This window comes from Leptodactylus fuscus, chromosome 11 (genome assembly GCF_031893055.1).
Source record: "Leptodactylus fuscus isolate aLepFus1 chromosome 11, aLepFus1.hap2, whole genome shotgun sequence".
Taxonomy (NCBI): Eukaryota; Metazoa; Chordata; class Amphibia; order Anura; family Leptodactylidae; genus Leptodactylus; species Leptodactylus fuscus.
In genome coordinates this window covers 9,320,012-9,340,685 of record NC_134275.1, presented here as the reverse complement: position 1 = coordinate 9,340,685, position 20,674 = coordinate 9,320,012, and the positions used below count along the sequence as shown (strand labels likewise).

Genomic DNA, 20,674 nt, shown 5'->3' with positions numbered 1-20,674 from the left:
GTATCTCTAAACAGGGGCGGATCCAGGGCCTAACAAAATGGTCCTGGTCAGCTCGGCATAGTCGGGCAAGTGCCGGGGCCCACAGAGCCTCTGGGGGCCCCCCGGCACTTGCCTGTCACGATTTCAGCTCATCGGCGTCCGTCCGCCGATGAGCTGAATACATACGCGATTAAAGCAGGAGCTGTGAGCTCAGCTCCTGCTTTAAAGCTCCGGCCCGGCTTGCGTGTGTAGGCGCGATAACGTCATCACATCGCGCCTACACACGCAAGCCGGGCCAGAGCTAAGCAGGAGCTGAGGTCACAGCTCCTGCTTTAATCGCGTATGTGACTGGAGAGAGGAGTGTCGGGGGAACGATGGAAGGTGAGTGATAGAAGGTGAGTGTAAGTGTTTGTTTTGTATTAAATATTAAGGTGGAACATAATGAAGGGGGCCCATGAAACTGGGGGGCAAATGAAGGGGAGGGGGGGGGGGGGGAACGGCATGACACTGGGGAAGATGAAGGGGGTGGGGAGAGAACGGCATGAAACAGGGGACAGAGGTGGAGGGGGCCCAATGAAACTGGGGGCAAATGAAGGGGAGGGGGGAACGGCATGACACTGGGGCAGAGACGGGGGACATTAAACTGTGGGCAGATGAAGGGGGAGAACGTGATGAAACTGGGGACAGATGGAGGGGGGGACATGAAACTGGGGGCAGAGGAAGGGTGTATATGAAACTGGGGGAGAGATGGAGGGGGGGCATATAATTTACGGGTGACTGTAGGAGGATTATACTGTGTAGGAGCACATGATAAATGAATGAGAATGGGTGGAATCAACATAAAAGTGGGTGGAGCCAAATTTGCCACAGCGCGCAGAGCACATTTTACCCCTCTTTCTACTCTTTAAAAATTGGGAGGTATGGCGTTGGTGACGCCACACTCCTGCATGACGTCACTCGCTTCATCTGCGACGCACAGTGTCTCGACTCCCCCGCCTCCTTTACAAGGGGGCCCACTGAGGCTCTGTCGCCCAAGGGCCCATAAAAACCTGGAGCCGGCCCTGGGTCAGCATGTCCCGATTTCAACTCATCGGCGTCCTACGGACGCCGATGAGCTGAATATATAGGCGTTTAAAGCAGGAGCTGTCACAGCTCAGCTCCTGTTTTAACGCTGAGCTCCGGCATTTGTAGTCGCGATGTGATGACGTCACATCGCGCCTACAATATGTGTATGAGGGAGAGAGCTGCGGGGGAACAAGGAAAGGAGAGCCCGTGTGTGTGTGTGAGAGAGAACAGCATGACACTGGGGCAGATGAAGGGGGGAGAACGGCATGACACTGGGGCAGATGAAGGGGGAGAAAACAGCATGACACTGGGGCAAATGAAGGGGGGGGGAGAACGGCATGACCCTGGGGCAGATGAAGGGGGGAGAACGGCATGACACTGGGGAAAATGAAGGGGAAGAGAACAGAATGATACTGGGGCAGATGGAGGGGGAGAGAACAGCATGACACTGGGGCAGATGAAGGGGGAGAAAACAGCATGACACTGGGGCAAATGAAGGGGGGGGGAGAACGGCATGACCCTGGGGCAGATGAAGGGGGGAGAACGGCATGACACTGGGGCAAATGAAGGGGAAGAGAACAGCATGACACTGGGGCAGATGGAGGGGGAGAGAACAGCATGACACTGGGGCAGATGAAGGGGGGAGAACGGCATGACACTGGGGTGGATGGAGGGGGGAGAACAGCATGACACTGGGGCAGATGAAGGGGGGAGAACGGCATGACACTGAGGCAGATGAAGGGGGGAGAATGGCATGACACTGGGGCAGATGAAGGGGGGAGAACGGCATGACACTGAGGCAGATGAAGGGGGGAGAATGGCATGACACTGGGGCAGATGAAGGGAGGGGGGAATGGCATGACATTGGGGCAGATGAAGGGGGGAGAACGGCATGACACTGGGGCAGAGACGGGGGGGGGGGGGACATGAAACTGTGGGCAGATAAAGGGGTAGAATGGCATTAAACTGGGGACATAGATAGAGGGGGGGAAATGAAACTAGGGGTAGATGAAGGGTGTATATGAAAATGGGGGAGAGATGGAGGGGGGGACATATAATTTACGGGTGACTGTAGGAGGATTATACTGTGTGGAATCACATGAAAAATGAATGAGAATGGGCGGAGTCAACAGAAAAGTGGGCTGGGCCTAATTTGCTGCAGCGCGCTGCGCGTAGGGCCCCGCCAAAGTCAATTGCCCAGGGCCCCGCAAACCCTGGATCCGCCACTGTCCCTAAAGGTAACTGTGCTAAACTGGACGGGATGAGAAACAGGCAGGTGAGTAGGTATATCAGCAGCAGCCTGTGCCTATAGCGGGCAGCGTAAACACCCTCGTGGAGTTGTGCAGGATACAGGCGGTCTTTGGCACTGCTGGCCAAAAAAACAGGGAGCTGGAAGAATCAGCTGAGAAGTCCGTCTTTTAAATAGCCTGAATAAAAGACGGACTTCTCTACTGATTCTTCTCTGTTGTCATGTGATCTATACCAGCAGCTCCTCCTGTATTTTTGTACTCCCTTTCCAGCATATTTTTACTTATGTAGCTGACAGTGTGTAGGGTACCGTGGTCCTAATGGTAGTATACTCTGAACTTTTTTTTTCCACTGTGTGCCCTCACCACAACTTTCACATAGAGTTGGTAAATGCTCAGACAGGCTGCAGGGCAGGGTGCCCACCTCGTCATAGTTATGCCCCTGACACTAGGATGTTGGTCTATATCTGTATAGCAGTAGCACTGACATATACCAGTAGTGGGACGGAGTCATTATGGGTTCCAGTGGACGACTTACTGTGGTTTGTGGAAGAAGTTATACTGACACATAATCGTGATGAAGAAACCAACAAATCCTTCTATGGTCATTGCCACCAGCCCCCGGGTGACGATATCCCACTCAAACGGAGACTTCATTTTATCAAACTGACCTGAAGTGGGCAGAGACACCATGAATACTTGGTACAACCTCTTTAATTTGTAATGCTCCAGTCACAGTTAGAGCTGCATCTACAATTATCTTGGTTTCCTTTTATCTCTCAGGCTGCAGAACTTCACACATCATGAGCTCTGTACAGATTCTGGCCTGCCATGATGCTTTAACACAGATGTATGTTTACAGGCAGAAATAAAAAGCACTGCATCTTCTAGAATGCAATACAACCAACTGTAGCAAATATATGTGCACTGGCTATTGTGTGTCTTATCACAGTGTTGACCAATTTTGAGCAGAAATCTGCAGAATTCGGAATGCAGCTCGGGATGACCAAGAATTATATTAAGTCTTTTTCTCCAGTCACATCCAAAGCTGCATTTAAAATACTATCTGCTGCTTAGAATCCTTCATTAGGTCTTAGAAAAAATGTAACTGAACATCTGTATCATGCTACATTCTATTAGTGCTTCTAAGGGTAGAGATTTTTTTGCATCACGGTTTTGCACGGTGCCTGGTGTCGACATGAAACGTATCTATACGCTGTGCAGCAACTAGAGCAGCGTCAGGAGTGATATCAGAGGCTATGTAATTCACAGGACACCAGTAAGATTCAGATTCAGCTTTGGAGGTGACTGGAGTAGAAGACAAGAAGTAAATCAAAAGGTTCTGCTGTAGCTGATATGTAACTACTTAATAGCTATCCCATAGTTTTGGCGGTTTGTGGTCTTACCAATCTTGGCGTAGTACTCATTAATATATTCATTGTAGGCCATCTCCATCAGCCCATGGCCAAGGTTGTAGTTGGGGAAGATGAGGAAGCAGCTCTTCAGGTAACTGTTCACCAACTTCAAGTCCTGGAAGGAGGAAAAAAACTTAATACCGTATCTAACCACATGTGACAGAACTAGCATGGCTACACCAGTCTTGTTCTCGGTGCCACGTCAGTATTGAGCCACCAACCTTATCATGCTCAAACAGCTGCAGTAGGAAGGTGGCCACGGTGGCTGTAATCCCAATAAACAGGTTAATGACAATGAGGAAGACGTAGGCTGTGCTGGGCACCTCAAACCAGAAGGAAGCAGGATACATAATGGGGGTGATTGACCAGCTGGAAGATAAAATATGGCATCAGTATCCTGTATCTGTGAATAGAACCTTTAACCCATGACTGTCCACAGGTTACATGATAGGACTCACCCATAGAGTAAGAAGAGGGACAGAACAGCCGGGAAGTTTGTAGGAGACGTGTATGCGGGAAGGTCAAAGACAAAGAGGATAATAATACAGCAAGTGGCCGGAACCAGATAATTCAGCTGGAAGAAAAACATAGAAAATATATTATATATAGACAAAATCTTACACATAAACATCAGCTCTATAGTCAAGGGCCTATAGGGGGCAGCATTACAGTAGTTATCTCACACATAGGAACAGTATTATAGAGTTATATTCTTGTACATAGGAGGTAGTATTATAGTAGTTATATTCTTGTACATAGGAGTAGTATTATAGTAGTTATATTCTTGTACATAGGAGCAGTATTATAGTAGTTATATTCTTGTACATAGGAGTAGTATTATAGTAGTTATATTCTTGTACATAGGAGTAGGATTATAGTAGTTATATTCTTGTACATAGGAGGTAGTATTATAGCAGTTATATTCTTGTACATAGGAGTAGTATTATAGCAGTTATATTCTTGTACATAGGAGCAGTATTATAGAAGTTATATTCTTGTACATAGGAGTAGTATTATAGAAGTTATATTCTTGTACATAGGAGTAGTATTATAGAAGTTATATTCTTGTACATAGGAGTAGTATTATAGAAGTTATATTCTTGTACATAGGAGTAGTATTATAGAAGTTATATTCTTGTACATAGGAGTAGTATTATAGAAGTTATATTCTTGTACATAGGAGTAGTATTATAGAAGTTATATTCTTGTACATAGGAGTAGTATTATAGTACTTATATTCTTGTACATAGGAGTAGTATTATAGTAGTTATATTCTTGTACATAGGAGTAGTATTATAGCAGTTATATTCTTGTACATAGGAGTAGTATTATAGTAGTTATATTCTTGTACATAGGAGTAGTATTATAGAAGTTATATTCTTGTACATAGGAGTAGTATTATAGTACTTATATTCTTGTATATAGGAGTAGTATTATAGAAGTTATATTCTTGTACATAGGAGGTAGTATTATAGTAGTTATATTCTTGTACATAGGATTAGTATTATAGCAGTTATATTCTTGTACATAGGAGGTAGTATTATAGTAGTTATATTCTTGTACATAGGATTAGTATTATAGTAGTTATATTCTTGTACATAGGAGTAGTATTATAGAAGTTATATTCTTGTACATAATAGTAGTATTATAGTAGTTATATTCTTGTACATAGGAGGTAGTATTATAGCAGTTATATTCTTGTACATAGGAGGTAGTATTATAGTAGTTATATTCTTGTACATAGGAGGTAGTATTATAGCAGTTATATTCTTGTACATAGGAGCAGTATTATAGTAGTTATATTCTTGTACATAGGAGTAGTATTATAGTAGTTTTATTCTTGTACACAGGAGCAATATTATCTGTTAGAGCCACATCCATACTTGGCACAGTTCACACCAATTTTCAGTGGGGCCATTAATAGTACCATACACTTTGGTGGGGATTATAAAACCCCATCTATATATAATGCTAACATTACAATCCATATTATATTTTATATGTTACAGACTAGATGTAGATTTTTGCAGCAGATTTCACTACTTAAATGCGTAAAGCAAAATCCATGGCAGAAATACTCAGCAATACATGGACTCTGATTTCCTCATAGAAAGTATATAGGCGGGGACAACACTGAGTATTGGGGTAAGATTAAATAAAGACAAAGCTATATATTTTGTGTAGAACTCTGGGGTGACAACAATTTGTGATACTGCTTGTGGTATCCAAGGCATCTGGCCAACCTCCACCTACCATGTCCCAAACATAATTGGCCAACCAGTAGATGACCGGGTTGCAGCCGCTGACAAACTGCAGGTGCTTTGCCTTTGTTGATTTCTCTGCTACGAGGAACACAACAAAACTCGCAGGAACAAAGGACATTGCAACGATGATGAATATGGCGATCACCACATCTGTACCTTGTAACCTAAACACAGACAAATGGAGCGTGTGAGATGATAGAAGACAGGACGATAACCTTCACCAGTACATATGGACAGCTACCAAACTACATACAGGTAGTCCAAGGACAGGCTGGCGCTGGTCTTGTTCATCGGATGATTGGTGACGGTGATACCATAAGCGGCCCGGTTTCCCTTGGATGCTGGTAAGTTGGCCCTCAGGATGGCATTATTCAGTGCATTGAGATACGTGGGCATGCTGTGGTATCCTTTATTGTTATAAAATGCCTAAAATAAGAAATTGGTTGTCAGATAGTCAAGATTGTCAGAGCTTGGTTGTCAGATTTCGAAGATATTGGAAACAAACCTGTGCTGTGTGTCGAACTGCAATCTTCCGTAACATAGGGGGTGCCTTTGTCCCAAAAGATGCTGGGATAGATTTTTGCACATTTCCAAATGTCACTGCCCCATACCTGTGAGAATTGGAAAACACCTGTAAGATACTTTTAATCCAAAAAAACGATTATATTGGTGCATGGTGACTCACCTGTGTAGCCTGAATCGATCTGAGGTATACAGCAGATATTCGCTTACATTCCGGCCACTGATGTCCACCATGATGTCCCCAGTGACAACCTTCATCTGTGGAGGATGACCACCAACCCCACTTGGGCAGGAGAAGCCCGTTCCTTGCATGGAACATGTGCACCTGACTGGCTCATGGATACGCCGGGGTAGAGAAGGGGTGGTGGTGATGTCTTCTGCTGGATGGCAGACAAAGGACAAAAATCACTTGTAACTCAAGTTAAATGGATTTTACACTTAATAAGGCCAGAAAATTAGAGGAAAATTTATTTATCCAGAACAGTTGGAGGCTATACGATTCCCACAACACCAGAAAACTGGTGACTATGGGAAAAGTTGTGGTGCATTTTTTTGGCACACAGGCCTTTTCCGTTCCAAAGAAGCCCCACTTCCCTCTTTCTACCCCTTTCCACCTCTTTTTATGACAGTGAGAGGACTTTCTGTAGGTTCTCTCTTATATGTAATCAGGTGGTCTTACAATACATAGGTATTCTTACCAGGCACAGAGGGTGGTGAATAAGTGGTGGCATTCCATAGATGAGCAAGATCTTCCTCTGTTGGGTACTCTGAAGGGGCCGGAGAAGGTGGAGGTGGCACAAAGTTGGACAGAGGTAGTCCCTGGGTAAAAGAATCCACACACATGGCATCAAAGTACTGGGCCGCCAGCATCTTGGACTCATTACTATTAAGGTTGAGGGATTGCACCAGTTGATCCAAGGTGCTATTAAAAGCCGTCTTCAGAACACAGGTAGCCCCGATACCAGAAGGAAGGTAGAATGTGTTAACAAGCATCTGAGGACTGGCATCTGGGGACAGTTTCAGCCTGGAAGAACAAGAGACGACACTAGATACACAAACAGATTGGTTGTGTAGAGTTTGTATGTGATGTGATATAGCTGCGTGATAAGGATTGTGATATCTATGACCACACTAGCCCCAGAATGTACAGAATGCCCTCATCGCCTTTCACTTGCACTATGAGAATGGTGAATAGAAGCGGGTTGAATCTCAGTTTTAATGGACGCGGGGTGCTCCGTACCTGTACTCCGGCTGCTCTTCATTAGCATAAGGTACAAAGTTACCCTTGGGCTGAGTGTAGTTGTGGTACTGAGAGGGAGACAATATCAGCGGCGGGAGATCACCTGACGGAGAAACACAATAATTAGCACAAATCCTGCAGACGCATTAATAATGGAGGTGCCTGTCTTACACCATACATGAAGATGGATTAATCCTCATCCTAGAATAATCACAAGGACTAAAGATCCAAGGACGACGCTAATGAAAGAGGTGAGAATGGCGCTTATAATGAAGCTCGGTATTAGTGCTGCTTTCTAGAATATATCAGGCAACTGCACACATAACACTAGTATAATATAGGGCATGTCCATAGCATTACCAGACTGTTTACAGCCTACAGAGAGTCTATAAGCAAATGTGTATTCTTCCCAATACTGGCATATCATTATCAGATTGCAGTAGCTATAAAACTTGCCATACACTTTAGACAGATGTTGGCTGACAGCTATTCCTCCTGACCACCGTATGCACATGTACACTGTGTTCAGCTAAGCATGCATGTGTTTTCAATAGGAAGAGGGGAGTACTCCACTGCCAAACACCACCTTATCTCCATCAGAACAAGAAGATGTTGAAATCCATCAGTCTGACGCTTCATTCTGCAAACATCTGCCATTGGGGAGGTTCAGGACGACCCCATACACATTATATACTAGTTCCTGGTACCTTAAAGGCAATTTCCAGGCTAAATAATTGGTGATGTATCCTTAGGTCACCAATTAAAGATCAGCAGAGGTTCGACACCCAGACACCCTCCTATTTGAAGAGGTTGCGTTATTTGGGTGAGCACTGCAGCCTCTCCAGTGATTTCCAAATCATAGGAACTGTACTTGGCATCACAGCTCAGTCCATTCACTTGAATGGGACGGAGCTGCAATCAGGTCATGTAACTGATGAACGTGATGCCACTTGGTCTATGAGCGGCGATCATCAATAGATCATCATTTACAAAGTCCCAGAATACCCCTTTAAGGTGGGACTTTTTATACATATTAGATTTTGGTACCGTAAGCAGAGATACAGAACTTGCACTTACCAATCTCGGGCACAGACAACGCCACAGTCATAGCAACACATACAAAGAATGCGGGGAGCAGTATTTGGGAGAAGAGGGCTTTGGTGTTCCTCTTGGCACAGTGGAAACGTTTTACAATCAGTCCATGGAACTGCCGTAACTTCAGCCAGGATCCTTCCAGCTTGTAGCTGCCTTGGCCGTCCATGACCTCTTCCTCCTCCTCCATCTCCGCCTCTGGATCTGCACATCAAGAAAACACAAGATGATCATCAGAGTTGCAGAATAAAACACCAAACTATGTTCTTCTGTTGCATTCAATGACGCCATAATGATATGAGTGTTGATTTTTGGATCCGCTTACCATGCAGGCTCAGGTTCTCTGCATCCTGTGAGGTATCGAACAATGGCGAGTAGTCACCGTAGAACTCTGCATACGCTCCACCTTCCTCTCCTCTCACAGAGCCCACAGAAGATGATGAACCAGAGCGCAGAGATCCTGGAGACATTCCCGGGTGAATTCCTGATGCAAAGTTGTTGAGTTCCACCTCAGGTTTATCTTCTGGGTCGGTCAAGGATGAGGGGTCAGTGCCAGAATCGGGCTGAATGACAGGCCTCAATGTGTCTTTCTTGGACTCCTTCATATCTACAAAGTAAGAAGTTGTGATGAAGTATTCTGGGGACAACAACTCATCTTTCATGTCTGATTTATATTCAGAGACACAAACCTGCATCACTGTTTTCAAGAGATTGGTCTTCCTCTGACACCTTTAGGAAAACTTCTTCCAAAGTTGTGTCCATAAGGCCAAAGCTGGTTAAGTCTAGATCCATAAGACTCTGCTCCAGGTGCTAGCAGTGCAGGAGGTACAACATTAGTAACACTTAAAGGACAGTCCCATAGAAGAGAGTAGTATGTGAGTGCTGGTAGTGCCAGAGGGACGTGCATTGTGATCATCAAGTGCCAAAAGTTACCCCAAGGCATTTAATGCTACCAAACCACAGAAAGGCCCTGTTCACATGGGACACATTTAGTAAAATGGTCTAAAAGCAAAACCTTCTCAGTTTCGCATAGCAACCAAGCAGAATACAAATGAAAGCTGTGCTGTAATTGGTTGCTATAGTCAACAGTTTTGTTTTTAGGCTGTTTTAATACACATTGTGTTTCAAGCAGTTTTCCAGGACTAAGTGATACTTCATCAGTGATGGTTTGACACCCAGGACCTCCAAATATGAGCTAGACATCATTGGCACAGAGAAGAGGCCGCAGCAATGCTGAGTGCCGCAGCATCCTCATACGGGTTTGTGGTGGGTTTCATGGACATCAGACCCCTGCTGATCACATATTAATGGCCCTCCCTAACGACAAGCCAGCAATATACAAGTCCCAGTATACCCCTTTAAGCCATACATTGGCTTCTAGTGTATATATTAAACCTATAGACAGGGATTCATTCACCCATCAGGCTGGAATACATTGGTATATTTTTTAACAGTATAGAAAAGTGTAGTCATTGAAGCTTTTCCATCCAAAGGCATCCGGCAAAAAATGTATACTGAACATTAAACACAAAATCTTTACGAGTCACTTGGAGTGACTATATGTCTGTACAGTGGCTTACAATGAAGCCTTCCATCAGAGGCATACGTCGGACAACAATCCTGAAGTACATGTCTGATAGAAGACTCAGATGTAAACATCTAAGACAGTCAGCTTATACATCAGGTACCTGGAAGAGACGCTCAAAACAGCCCTTCCTGACGGACTCGCTGGGGAGGATGTACGAGAGCTCCGTGTTTGTGTCAGACACCAAGAGACAGGAGGCCACGTATTTCTTAATGAACTGAGACACCCGTGGTTCTGAACAGGGGCTGATACAGGATGTGGAGCTGATGTCTAAAGAGATGGGTAAAGGAAGGCATAACCGTTAATATAATACTTATTCTACTTACAGAACCCTCTTCCGCTTCCCTATGTACCCCATGTATGAGGCCCCATCTGTTACCAACCTGGGCTACTCTGTTTTTTCACCACCGTTAACTTGTATCCGTCTCCGTAGGTACTCTTCAGAAACAGCGGAGAGCCACAACATTTCAGCTTCCCATGAGAAATAATAGCAATACGGTCTCCTAGAAGATCAGCCTCATCCATGTGATGGGTGGACAGAAGGATTGTGCGGCCTATGGAATGGTGAATGTTTAATAGCTTCCACTGAAGGCCCCAGAAGAATTATAAAGTGAAGCAGTGAAGAGATTCGGAGGGTTTTACCTTGCTTGTACTTCAGAATAAGATCCCATATAGCCCGTCTTGCATAAGGGTCAACACCAGCTGTTGGTTCATCTAATATTACAGCTTTGGAGCCACCAACAAAAGCGATCGCCACAGACAACTTCCTTTTCATTCCTCCGGACAGGGTCTGGACCAAAGAGTGTCGTTTATTAGATAACTCCAAGTCTTCTATCATCCTGAAGATGAAATGATATAGATAAATCAGACCTACAGATTGTGAATTCCAGGCCTCAGGATTATATGGGACCATAAGTGACCGGGTATTCGAAAATCGATCTGCCACCATTATTAGACATCATTTTACAGGTTTTGGTTTTTGCAAGCAGATACCAGCTGCTTCTCCTTTCAATCCACCCCTGGTGTTGGCTTGAAAACTGCATGCACTGACCTGAACGTGTAAATGCACACTGAGGCCCCATGCACAATCCCCAATTGCGGATCAGCAATTTACAATAAAATTGTGGACTCAAACATTTCTATGGGCCCATACATACATCCACGGACATGTGTCTGGGCTATAGAAGGGAGTCCACAAATTATGACGTCCTATATTTGTCTGCATTTGTGATACAGACCAGTGTAAGGAATCATACAGGATCCGTGATTGCAGATGACTTTACTGATGCAATGTGAACAGGTTTATGTGCGGATTGCGGATCAGTATTTGAAGACTGTAAATCTACTGTGGTCATGTGCATGAGGCCTAGGAGATTCAGGATTAGGATGTGGCACGTGGCAGACATCCAATGGATGAATTTCCCCAACCACAATGTCAATATCCTTGTAATCTACTGATACAACAAAGCTACAGATAAATCTCAATGACCTGTCAGATCTTCCATTATGTTCTGAATTATTGAACCCTTTAACAAGTCTCTGCGATCACTTGACATCAACATCATAACAAGTAAAAGTGACTCATAGAAAATTGTCTTAAACATCTCCACCGGGGACTCAGAAGGAAATAGAGTAGTAGGAAAAAACACAGTGGTATATTGGCTAAAAAAGCCAAAACAAAACAGGGGTATATCCGAAGGAAGAACCAATGGTGTATCCGCCACGTGACCACTGAGGCCAATCCGCAAATGGCATACAATGCCACTGCCTGTGACATCACAGGTCCTCTTCCTGAAGCCTGCTGATGCCGCTGATTACCCTCAGCGGTCACATGACTGTTGAGACCAATCAACGGAACTTAGGAAGATACCCGCGAGGACCCACCGGAGTAGAAGAACCGGGACGCGCCAGTAGGACACCGGAGACAGTGGAGTATGCATTTTTTTTTTTACATTTTTCACTGTCCCAGGCTGATGTAAAAGTTTAATGAGCACCCCCTAGAGGCCGTAGCTATTCTTTCACTCTGCTATGTCCACCAATAAATTAAGAAAAAAGGATTTTAAGCCAAGGCCACACAAAGCGAAATGCAGCTAAAAAATGCAGCAGAAAAAAAAATGCAGCCAAAATATAGTGCGTTTTTTTTTTTTTGCAAAGCATGGTTTACAAAGTCCTTTTCCACTGCATTTTTAATTCCTCTATTAAATCTACAGAAGAAAAGCTTGTGATTCAACAGCTAACATTAACATGCTGCTAAAATGCAGCTTTTCTTCAACTTTTTTTTCGTGCAATGTGTGGATGTGATGATATGAAAACTCCTTCACTCTACTGGTACTGTAAAATGCAGTGAATCTTTGCAGCAGCCAAAAAGCAATGCATTTGTAAAATGTGGGGCCTTAGACTTATAAGCAAAAATCCTCTTAAATGTAGGATTTTGCAATTTAGCTGCAAGACAAAAAATTTATTCTCTACAGTCCAAGTGAAATCAAGACAAATAAGGGTTTTCTCAGTACGTACTTGTCCATCTCCTTGCGAATTGCCTCCTCTGCCATACCCTTCAGTCGGGAGTAGAACCAGAGATGTTCTTCTACCGTCAGCTTATCAAAGAGCACATTGTGTTGAGGACACATTCCCAAGCTTTTCCGAATCTCATTCATCTCTGTACGAATATCATGTCCATAGATGGTGGCTGAACCAGAGGTTGGTGGAAACAGCCCAGTGAGGATGGACCTGTACAGTAGAGAGCATTAGGTGAGTCCACATGGGGTGGAAGAAAGCTACCTCAAATGCTAATGCAAATCCTCAGTGATTCTGCAGAAAAAAATGCTTTTGTTATGTTGATTTTTATGTGGATTCATCACTTTATATTCTGAGGCTAAGGCCACGCATAGTGAGCCACAACCAAAAAGTGCTGCTGAAAAGTATGCAGTGGAAACCCGGTAAAACTCTACAGACTGTCTGTCCCTATTATACCTATATGGAAAACACCAGCGTTTCCATAGGTATAACTGAAATTGGAACATGTCCGCTATAGATATTTCTGCAATGTGTGCATGGGATTAGCCAGAATCCCATCCACTTTGCAGGTGCAGTAAAACCAAAAAGCGGGATTTTTCAGCATAACAAGTCTGCAATGTCTTACTTTAACCTCCATTCCAATATGTCCTTATTTAGAGAATGTGCGCTATAAGACTTACATAGTGGTGGTTTTTCCTGCTCCATTATGCCCAAGGAAAGACACCACCTGGTTCTCGTGCAAGTTTAAGCTCAGTTTGTTCAGTGCCAGCTTTTTACCAGTCTTGTAGATTTTAGTAAGCTTGTCGATACAAACAACCAGCGGGAGATGATTGGGCTCCTCTTCTATGCCACGCGTCTCCTCTGGCAGGGTTAACAATGGAAAATGGTTTATTGTTGGTTTTAACAATTTTCTGCATTAAAAGAACCAGTTGCAATCCAGTTAGGACAAAGCATACCTAGTCTGCGACTCTCCATTGCACAGGCTTGGTCTTCTTCCATGATGCTTAGACGAGTTGGTCGGGACCATGGCCAAGACCACTCCCAGGTCTCTATACGTCCACTCCCAAGCCAATAGGATCGTTGGAAGGGAAAATACCAAGGACGGGGAAGTCCATACATACCTAGAACAGAAAGCGATTTACTTATTTGTGTAGAAAGGTCTAAAACTTCCATTTGGGCAACAGTGGATGGAATTCATTAAGACTGATGTTCTGTACCTGAATGTCCCTAACTGTACCTGAATTATAAAAACGATCTGACCACTTAATAATTCAGATGCGCTCCCGTGTGCCAAAATAGAAATCTACGCCTGTCTGGAACTGGTGTAGATTGCTTATATAACACAAGCCAGGTCTCTCTCTCATGTGAATAAAAGTAAATTTGTTGGCAGAGTCATCTGCCCCAGTGGTCTTGGTCTCGGCCGCCCTCCCTTTCTTAAAAAGTGAGCATGAAGTGGGACATGACACATCTTTGATGCAAGATGTGCTACAGATATTGCTAACTACGCCATTTTTCTGGTTTGGAGGGAATAGTAAATTCCTCCCAGTATGTTTTATAGGCACTAAAGTACTTACATGCAAAATCTGCATGTTACATGTGAATTTTACTATATATTAGGTTGCAGAATCATGGTGGATTTGGACCCCATACACTGAAGAGGTGAAACCTCAACTGAAATTCCATGGCCCATCCCCATATGTACTGTACTGTGACTTCCTGCAGATTTGTAGCGCAGAATCAACACTGCACATCTATCACGTCTGAATGTAAGGCAACAACTTCACCAGTGTTTATTGCCATTACCTGGATGAACGGCTTCAATATACCAGGTCAAAATGCCGTAGACTACTGCATCAATTATCAGCATCATCATAGACAGCATTAGGTTGAAGTCGTCTCCTTCCACCGGGGACTGACTGAATGTTTTCCACTGGATTCCGACCCCTGCCACCTCATACAGCGCAAAGTACTTGGAACCAAGGCCAAAGGCGGTTGTAGACATGAGCGACTGTAGAACAAGCAATGAAATCACACTGTGAGAAGTGTCACGACAACCACATGACAACAAAATTGTTCAGAGGTCATGTAGTATGAAGACAAAAGACAACCTGATGGGAGTACTTACAGCGATGCACTTCTCGAAGGCGGTGATCTTATCATGCGCTACTTCTTCCCTGATAGCTACGTACATATAGGGAACGTAGCTGAGGAAGTAGATGATTCCACCACAGGCAGAGGCCAACTTAGCCTTGGAGTAAAGTACTGATACCAGAAAGCTGTAAGAAAGGCAAATTATAAGTTTCGGAAACAATGCAGCAACATATATATGTTATAGCAATGTCATTACAAACACTGTGCCATGTACAAGCTATCGAGATGAGATCCTCTATATGGATCTTTCCCTCAGGATAAGAAGTCAACAAAGATGACGGCAGCGGCTTACTAAATGCGTTACGCGCTATTAACCTCCGCTTCAGTGATACTCACCAAAACATGATGGTGGCCACAGCGTAGATGGAGAGGAAGAGCCAGATGATGAACACATTGCTGTGCATGAGGACTTGGCCGTACTTCAGGATGCCGGTGAGAGCAGTCACGGAGATAGAGAGCTGAACAAAGCCTGTAATAAACCAGGCCACCCAGTGCACCGCATTGTTCAGACCCATCATCTTCATCACCTGGGGCACACAAGAGGACAATTCACACTGTTAGAGATGAATGTCACTGCAGCCAAGGGAAGACACAGAACACAGATCCGGAGGCATCACATAATAGGCCTCATGTATCAAGACTGTCAATGCACAAAATGACTCCCTGCAACCAATGAAAATAAAATATAGTGCTTATATCTGATTTGTGGATGAAACCAGTACGGCCGCCATTGCTTCTTTTACACATCATAGGCCATTTTTAACATTAGGACCCATCATGAATTACGAAACATACTCTGTGTGCTTTTCACTGAACTTTATTTATATAATCTCAGAGGACACATTTAACTTTTATTACCTCTTTCAAGCGATGCTCCTTTTCGGCGACAATGTGTTGGATCATCATGGCCACAGAATACACCCATGAGATGACCATACACAGCGGCATCATGTGCTCGATCACAAACAGGAAGCTGCAGTCACGTAATTAAAGCAATAAAGTTACGCTCCAAAAATGTGACCCTAATACAGAATAGAATATTAATATAATATGTATTCAATTAACAACATGCTTACTCGTCACGTGTGTAACACGGATATGGAAACATCTGCACATAGTTTCCAGGTTCCACCACGTCATGACCCACAATGGTATTAATTATGGCTCTCTCCATCATATCTGTAGTGAAAATTGGAGCCAGAAATTACAGCTGATATATTCCTGATTATGTATAGATGATATCATTGTATAATGAGAAGAAGTTCTGATTTTTCTACTTCGGTTCATCACCATGTGCAAGATCTCTACTTGCTATCATTGAAGGAAACTTTCTGGCTTATCGAGATGAAAACCTATCATGAGCCAGCTGGGGAACTGATTGAGAATGGCGTAGGAATTCACTGCTTATAAACCGAGATCTTGATAATGGTGGGGAATTGTTAGGAATATTGCTGAACTGTTCAATATCATACTAATATTCTGTATAAGAAGACAATCACCTTGTATCCACACAAAGCCATATAAGAAGTAGAAGCGACCTCCAGTGTTGGGTCCCGGTCTCCAGTAGGCCCGACGGATTTCATTAGTTTTTTCCGTAAAACTGGAATTTTGTCTGATCTTGAACATGACATGCGGAGGGAGGGAGCCGTCTGGTTTGGTTTGGAAGATGACACCTACAAAACAGATTATTACTGAATCCCTAGAATGGGAATTTAAGCTTCACTTCTGAGAAACTTTCCAACACTCTACACCCCAGGTCTTACTCCTACAAACGATTGATTTCACCACAGCTTTCCCTTGCAAAGGCTGCCGCAGCATTACATGGTGGCTACTCAGATCTAAGGCTATCCACTTATGTCACCACAAAGGTCCCTGAACCATCATGGTCAAGTTGGAATTGCGAAGACATCACAAAAGAGAAAGCAAAGAAACAACAGGGACAAAATGGGGTAGCCAATAGGCTATCACTCAGTTACAGTACACACTTACTGGCAAACACTGTAACATTGTCCTGATACGCCTGGTTCAGGGTGTAGTTCACTATGCTGTCCTCATTGGGGAACCCCTTGAAGATGTCTACACTGACCTATAGACAAAAAGATCCAAAGCTAATAATCCTACACAAACTGCAATAGGTGGTCATAAAACGCCATATTGTGACCCCTCTCCTACCTTAGACATAAAGCGCGTCCATCCACATGCTGCATTATCAATGGTGTCCAGCTGTTGCAGTAAAGTGCTGACATTCAGTGCTGTGAAGTTGGAGCTGAGGACCCGGCGGAGCAGTTCACTGTCTGAGCCATTCTGAAACTCAGGAAGTTTCTGAAGATAGCTGGTAACCTGTGAGAAATTAGATCAGACAGCGTAAGAGTCAAAATGACAGGAGACGAGAGAAGAGTGCCAAAGGTCCCGCAAAACGTGTCCGCGACAGATGCTGAGGACGTCTAAGCAAACTCCTTGGGCAAGGAGTGATCGCACCTGCCTGTCTGATCTGGTTATGTCTTGTTTCTACATCATTAGTACAGAGATGGAACAGACGTGTCCTGGACCCGACAAGACGTTCTGTCACTCACCTCCTGCAGGCGCTGGATACGTTGCTGCAGCATCCCATCCTCCAACAGACTGCGAATTTCTGCTGAGATGTTCATCCACATCCTGGCGTATTGTGTCACGTTACCCACAAATGCAAACGTCTCATTGGCCTATAAGGGAACACGACAATGCTCACAGCATCAAAGATTATGTATCTTGTGAAATGCTCAGGAGTTCACCATCTAGTGGCAGAAACCTAGATTGATCTGTATACAACTATATCTGACTCCTATTGATCTGAATACCGGTCACATACAGATCATATAAAACATCATCAATACAACTTAGATCACAACTCACACCTTTCAAAGCTCTGCAAGAAGCACAAAAAGTGCAGCACACATAGAGCACCACATAAAATTCTTGTAAAGGAAGTCCCATCCTATTGGTAATTTTGCTCTACCCATTCCAATCCACATCCCTTTGTGCCCCCACACAATAGAATGCCCTATAGTAGCCCTGATGACACAATATAACATCTCCTTGAAATCCCTATGGTATAATGCTTGTAAACAGGTGTGATGGATGTGGCTTGGTTAAGGTAGGATAGGGTCCCAACCTGTATCTGATAATATAAAGGATCCCACCGGGAAACAAGCTTCTATGCGTAATTCCTTTTATTTCTCAAAATTATAACAATGCTTGGTGAACAACGAAAATGAATAAACGTTTTCGGCCTATCTGGCCTTCGTCAGACTCTACAAAATAAACATATAGTGCAATAAGTCAACAGTGAGTAATACACCATAACACATCGTGTACACTATACAAGTTACTATCAACTGGCTGTACAACATATACATCAAAGCATCACTAGTCAGTTTAAAGAAGTACAGAAGTTAAGGTCGATATCCCAGAGAGATATCCTGGAATGTGCTAACTTTTATCACATAGTAATCAATTCGCTGTTGTAGCCGTAAAGGTCCTTGGTCACACATAGATAACTATGATTACTATTACTTACATTGATTACTATGTGATAAAAGTTAGCACATTCCAGGATATCTCTCTGGGATATCGACCTTAACTTCTGTACTTCTTTAAACTGACTAGTGATGCTTTGATGTATATGTTGTACAGCCAGTTGATAGTAACTTGTATAGTGTACACGATGTGTTATGGTGTATTACTCACTGTTGACTTATTGCACTATATGTTTATTTATTTTGTAGAGTCTGACGAAGGCCAGATAGGCCGAAAACGTTTATTCATTTTCGTTGTTCACCAAGCATTGTTATAATTTTGAGAAATAAAAGGAATTACGCATAGAAGCTTGTTTCCCGGTGGGATCCTTTATATTATGGTATAATGCTGTCCTACTGTGCCCCAACATTATGATGTCCTTCTGAATATGTCACCACCTTATTATGGCCCCACCTTATAGTATCCCCCTGAATACGCCACCACCTTATTATGGCCCCACCTTGTAGTATATCCCCCTGAATAGGTCCCCACCTTAATATGGCCCCACCTTATAGTATCCCCCTGAATATGCCACCACCTTGTAGTATATCCCCCTGAATAGGTCACCACCTTATTATGGCTCCACCTTATAGTATCCCCCTGAATAGGTCACCACCTTATAGTATCCCCCTGAATACTCTCTTTAAAAAGAGAAAACACAGAAGTTTGACAGTAAATGGCTTCACCCAACCACTAACCATGAGTGGAGAAAAGGTTTTTGTGTTATCATTCACATTCCCTGAAAAAAGGCCAAAAAAACCCCTAAAAATCTGTCAGGGTATGTGATTTTTTTAGCAAAACTCTATCTATCTATCTATCTATCTATCTATCTATCTATCTATCTATCTATCTAATAAGTAGATATATTTATATATGCACTTTTTTTTTTAAAAGTCAAAAACATTGCAGGTCACTTACCTTGCGAATGACTTTGTCAACTTCCGTTCCCACCGGGGAGTACAGGATTTTGGGGTTGCTGGTCATGAGGTGCACTAGAAGGCCCAGGTTCCTCTGCTCTTTGCTGGTAAAGCCCAGAGAGCTCATATTCCCCTGTTTCAGGGCTTCTGGCTCAATGGTCCTGAAAGACACCAGAAGAAAATGGTGGTGAAAAGAAAATGAAAATCCTCATGACATGAAAGAAAAATTATGGATATTTGTAAACTATTAGATGCTGTCAAGGGTTTTGGTTTTTTTTTTTTTTTGGGGGGGGGACAAAGAGGAAATCATTCTTGTCATAGAAAATATATCTGTCCCTAAATATGTATGCTATGGGGATCAAGGAGAGAGACACCAGGTTCTGCTTGCCCTAATGTCTCAATGAGTCCCCTCTCCTATGGGTACAGGATACATTTACATCCATCCCCTAATATTCTCATAGATACAATTACACTTTGTATTACAATCTTCTCTGTGCCAGGAAAGCAGTAAGACTGGGTGGATCACAGGGTTAAACCATTTGCAAGTGCTTTGCATGGGCAGTGATGAGCACATTACCATGGAGCATGCAGAACCATCTAGAATTTCATGCACATCCTATTGATTTGGCACTGACCGGTTGATGCCACAGAGGATGGGCTGCAGGCCGGCCCAGAGCTGAACGAAGGCTGAGAACTGGCTGCGCGGGTTTTCTTTATCAGCCTCGTTCTCCTGGACTCTGCCCTCTTCCCCTTCTCCGGTGGAGTTGGTGTTACTGGTGCTATTGAAGTTCCAGCTGGTGGAGTTAACTGGTATTGGGTTGGTTTTACTGGCACAAGCTCCTTTGGGTAACAACTTGGCCAATGCGGAAAGTATATCCACATCTTTTAGGATTTTCTCAACTTGCAGCAGGTCATCCAGTAGAGAGCGCAGCCGGTGCTGTGTTTCAGTGGCATTTACCTCATCAAGACGAAGCTGAAATAATAGTTAAAAAAAACATTTGTTGTGGCAATCTACTACTCTGCTGGTGCCAGTCTTCACTGAGGATATAGCATTCTACTCATCATGCTGAACTGAGAAAGAGTGGTATAAACTTTACTATGTGAATCTGTGGCTGCAGACAGAAGGTC

At 43.6% G+C, this 20,674-nt stretch overlaps 1 protein-coding gene across 2 annotated transcripts in view; it reads right to left on the bottom strand.

Moving 5' to 3' along the window:
• ABCA2 (ATP binding cassette subfamily A member 2) overlaps positions 1 to 20,674 on the bottom strand; it is a 50,590-nt gene that overhangs the window by 7,800 nt on the left and 22,116 nt on the right. The window contains exons 9-38 of one of the 2 annotated variants that reach the window (XM_075260371.1): positions 20,182 to 20,519; positions 19,548 to 19,707; positions 17,648 to 17,776; positions 17,247 to 17,414; positions 17,064 to 17,160; positions 16,574 to 16,747; positions 16,151 to 16,253; positions 15,933 to 16,047; positions 15,411 to 15,601; positions 15,049 to 15,199; positions 14,727 to 14,931; positions 13,880 to 14,044; positions 13,604 to 13,784; positions 12,924 to 13,136; positions 11,052 to 11,248; positions 10,793 to 10,963; positions 10,513 to 10,679; positions 9,514 to 9,634; positions 9,150 to 9,431; positions 8,810 to 9,028; positions 7,733 to 7,835; positions 7,191 to 7,516; positions 6,656 to 6,872; positions 6,476 to 6,581; positions 6,224 to 6,396; positions 5,960 to 6,134; positions 4,165 to 4,280; positions 3,928 to 4,075; positions 3,698 to 3,821; positions 2,830 to 2,962 (exon numbers count right to left, since the gene is read on the bottom strand). In XM_075260371.1, coding sequence (XP_075116472.1) covers positions 2,830 to 2,962; positions 3,698 to 3,821; positions 3,928 to 4,075; positions 4,165 to 4,280; positions 5,960 to 6,134; positions 6,224 to 6,396; positions 6,476 to 6,581; positions 6,656 to 6,872; positions 7,191 to 7,516; positions 7,733 to 7,835; positions 8,810 to 9,028; positions 9,150 to 9,431; positions 9,514 to 9,634; positions 10,513 to 10,679; positions 10,793 to 10,963; positions 11,052 to 11,248; positions 12,924 to 13,136; positions 13,604 to 13,784; positions 13,880 to 14,044; positions 14,727 to 14,931; positions 15,049 to 15,199; positions 15,411 to 15,601; positions 15,933 to 16,047; positions 16,151 to 16,253; positions 16,574 to 16,747; positions 17,064 to 17,160; positions 17,247 to 17,414; positions 17,648 to 17,776; positions 19,548 to 19,707; positions 20,182 to 20,519 — 5,168 coding nt within the window. The remainder of the gene's footprint in view (positions 1 to 2,829; positions 2,963 to 3,697; positions 3,822 to 3,927; positions 4,076 to 4,164; positions 4,281 to 5,959; positions 6,135 to 6,223; positions 6,397 to 6,475; positions 6,582 to 6,655; positions 6,873 to 7,190; positions 7,517 to 7,732; positions 7,836 to 8,809; positions 9,029 to 9,149; positions 9,432 to 9,513; positions 9,635 to 10,512; positions 10,680 to 10,792; positions 10,964 to 11,051; positions 11,249 to 12,923; positions 13,137 to 13,603; positions 13,785 to 13,879; positions 14,045 to 14,726; positions 14,932 to 15,048; positions 15,200 to 15,410; positions 15,602 to 15,932; positions 16,048 to 16,150; positions 16,254 to 16,573; positions 16,748 to 17,063; positions 17,161 to 17,246; positions 17,415 to 17,647; positions 17,777 to 19,547; positions 19,708 to 20,181; positions 20,520 to 20,674) is intronic. The other variant, XM_075260372.1, reaches the window with a different exon arrangement.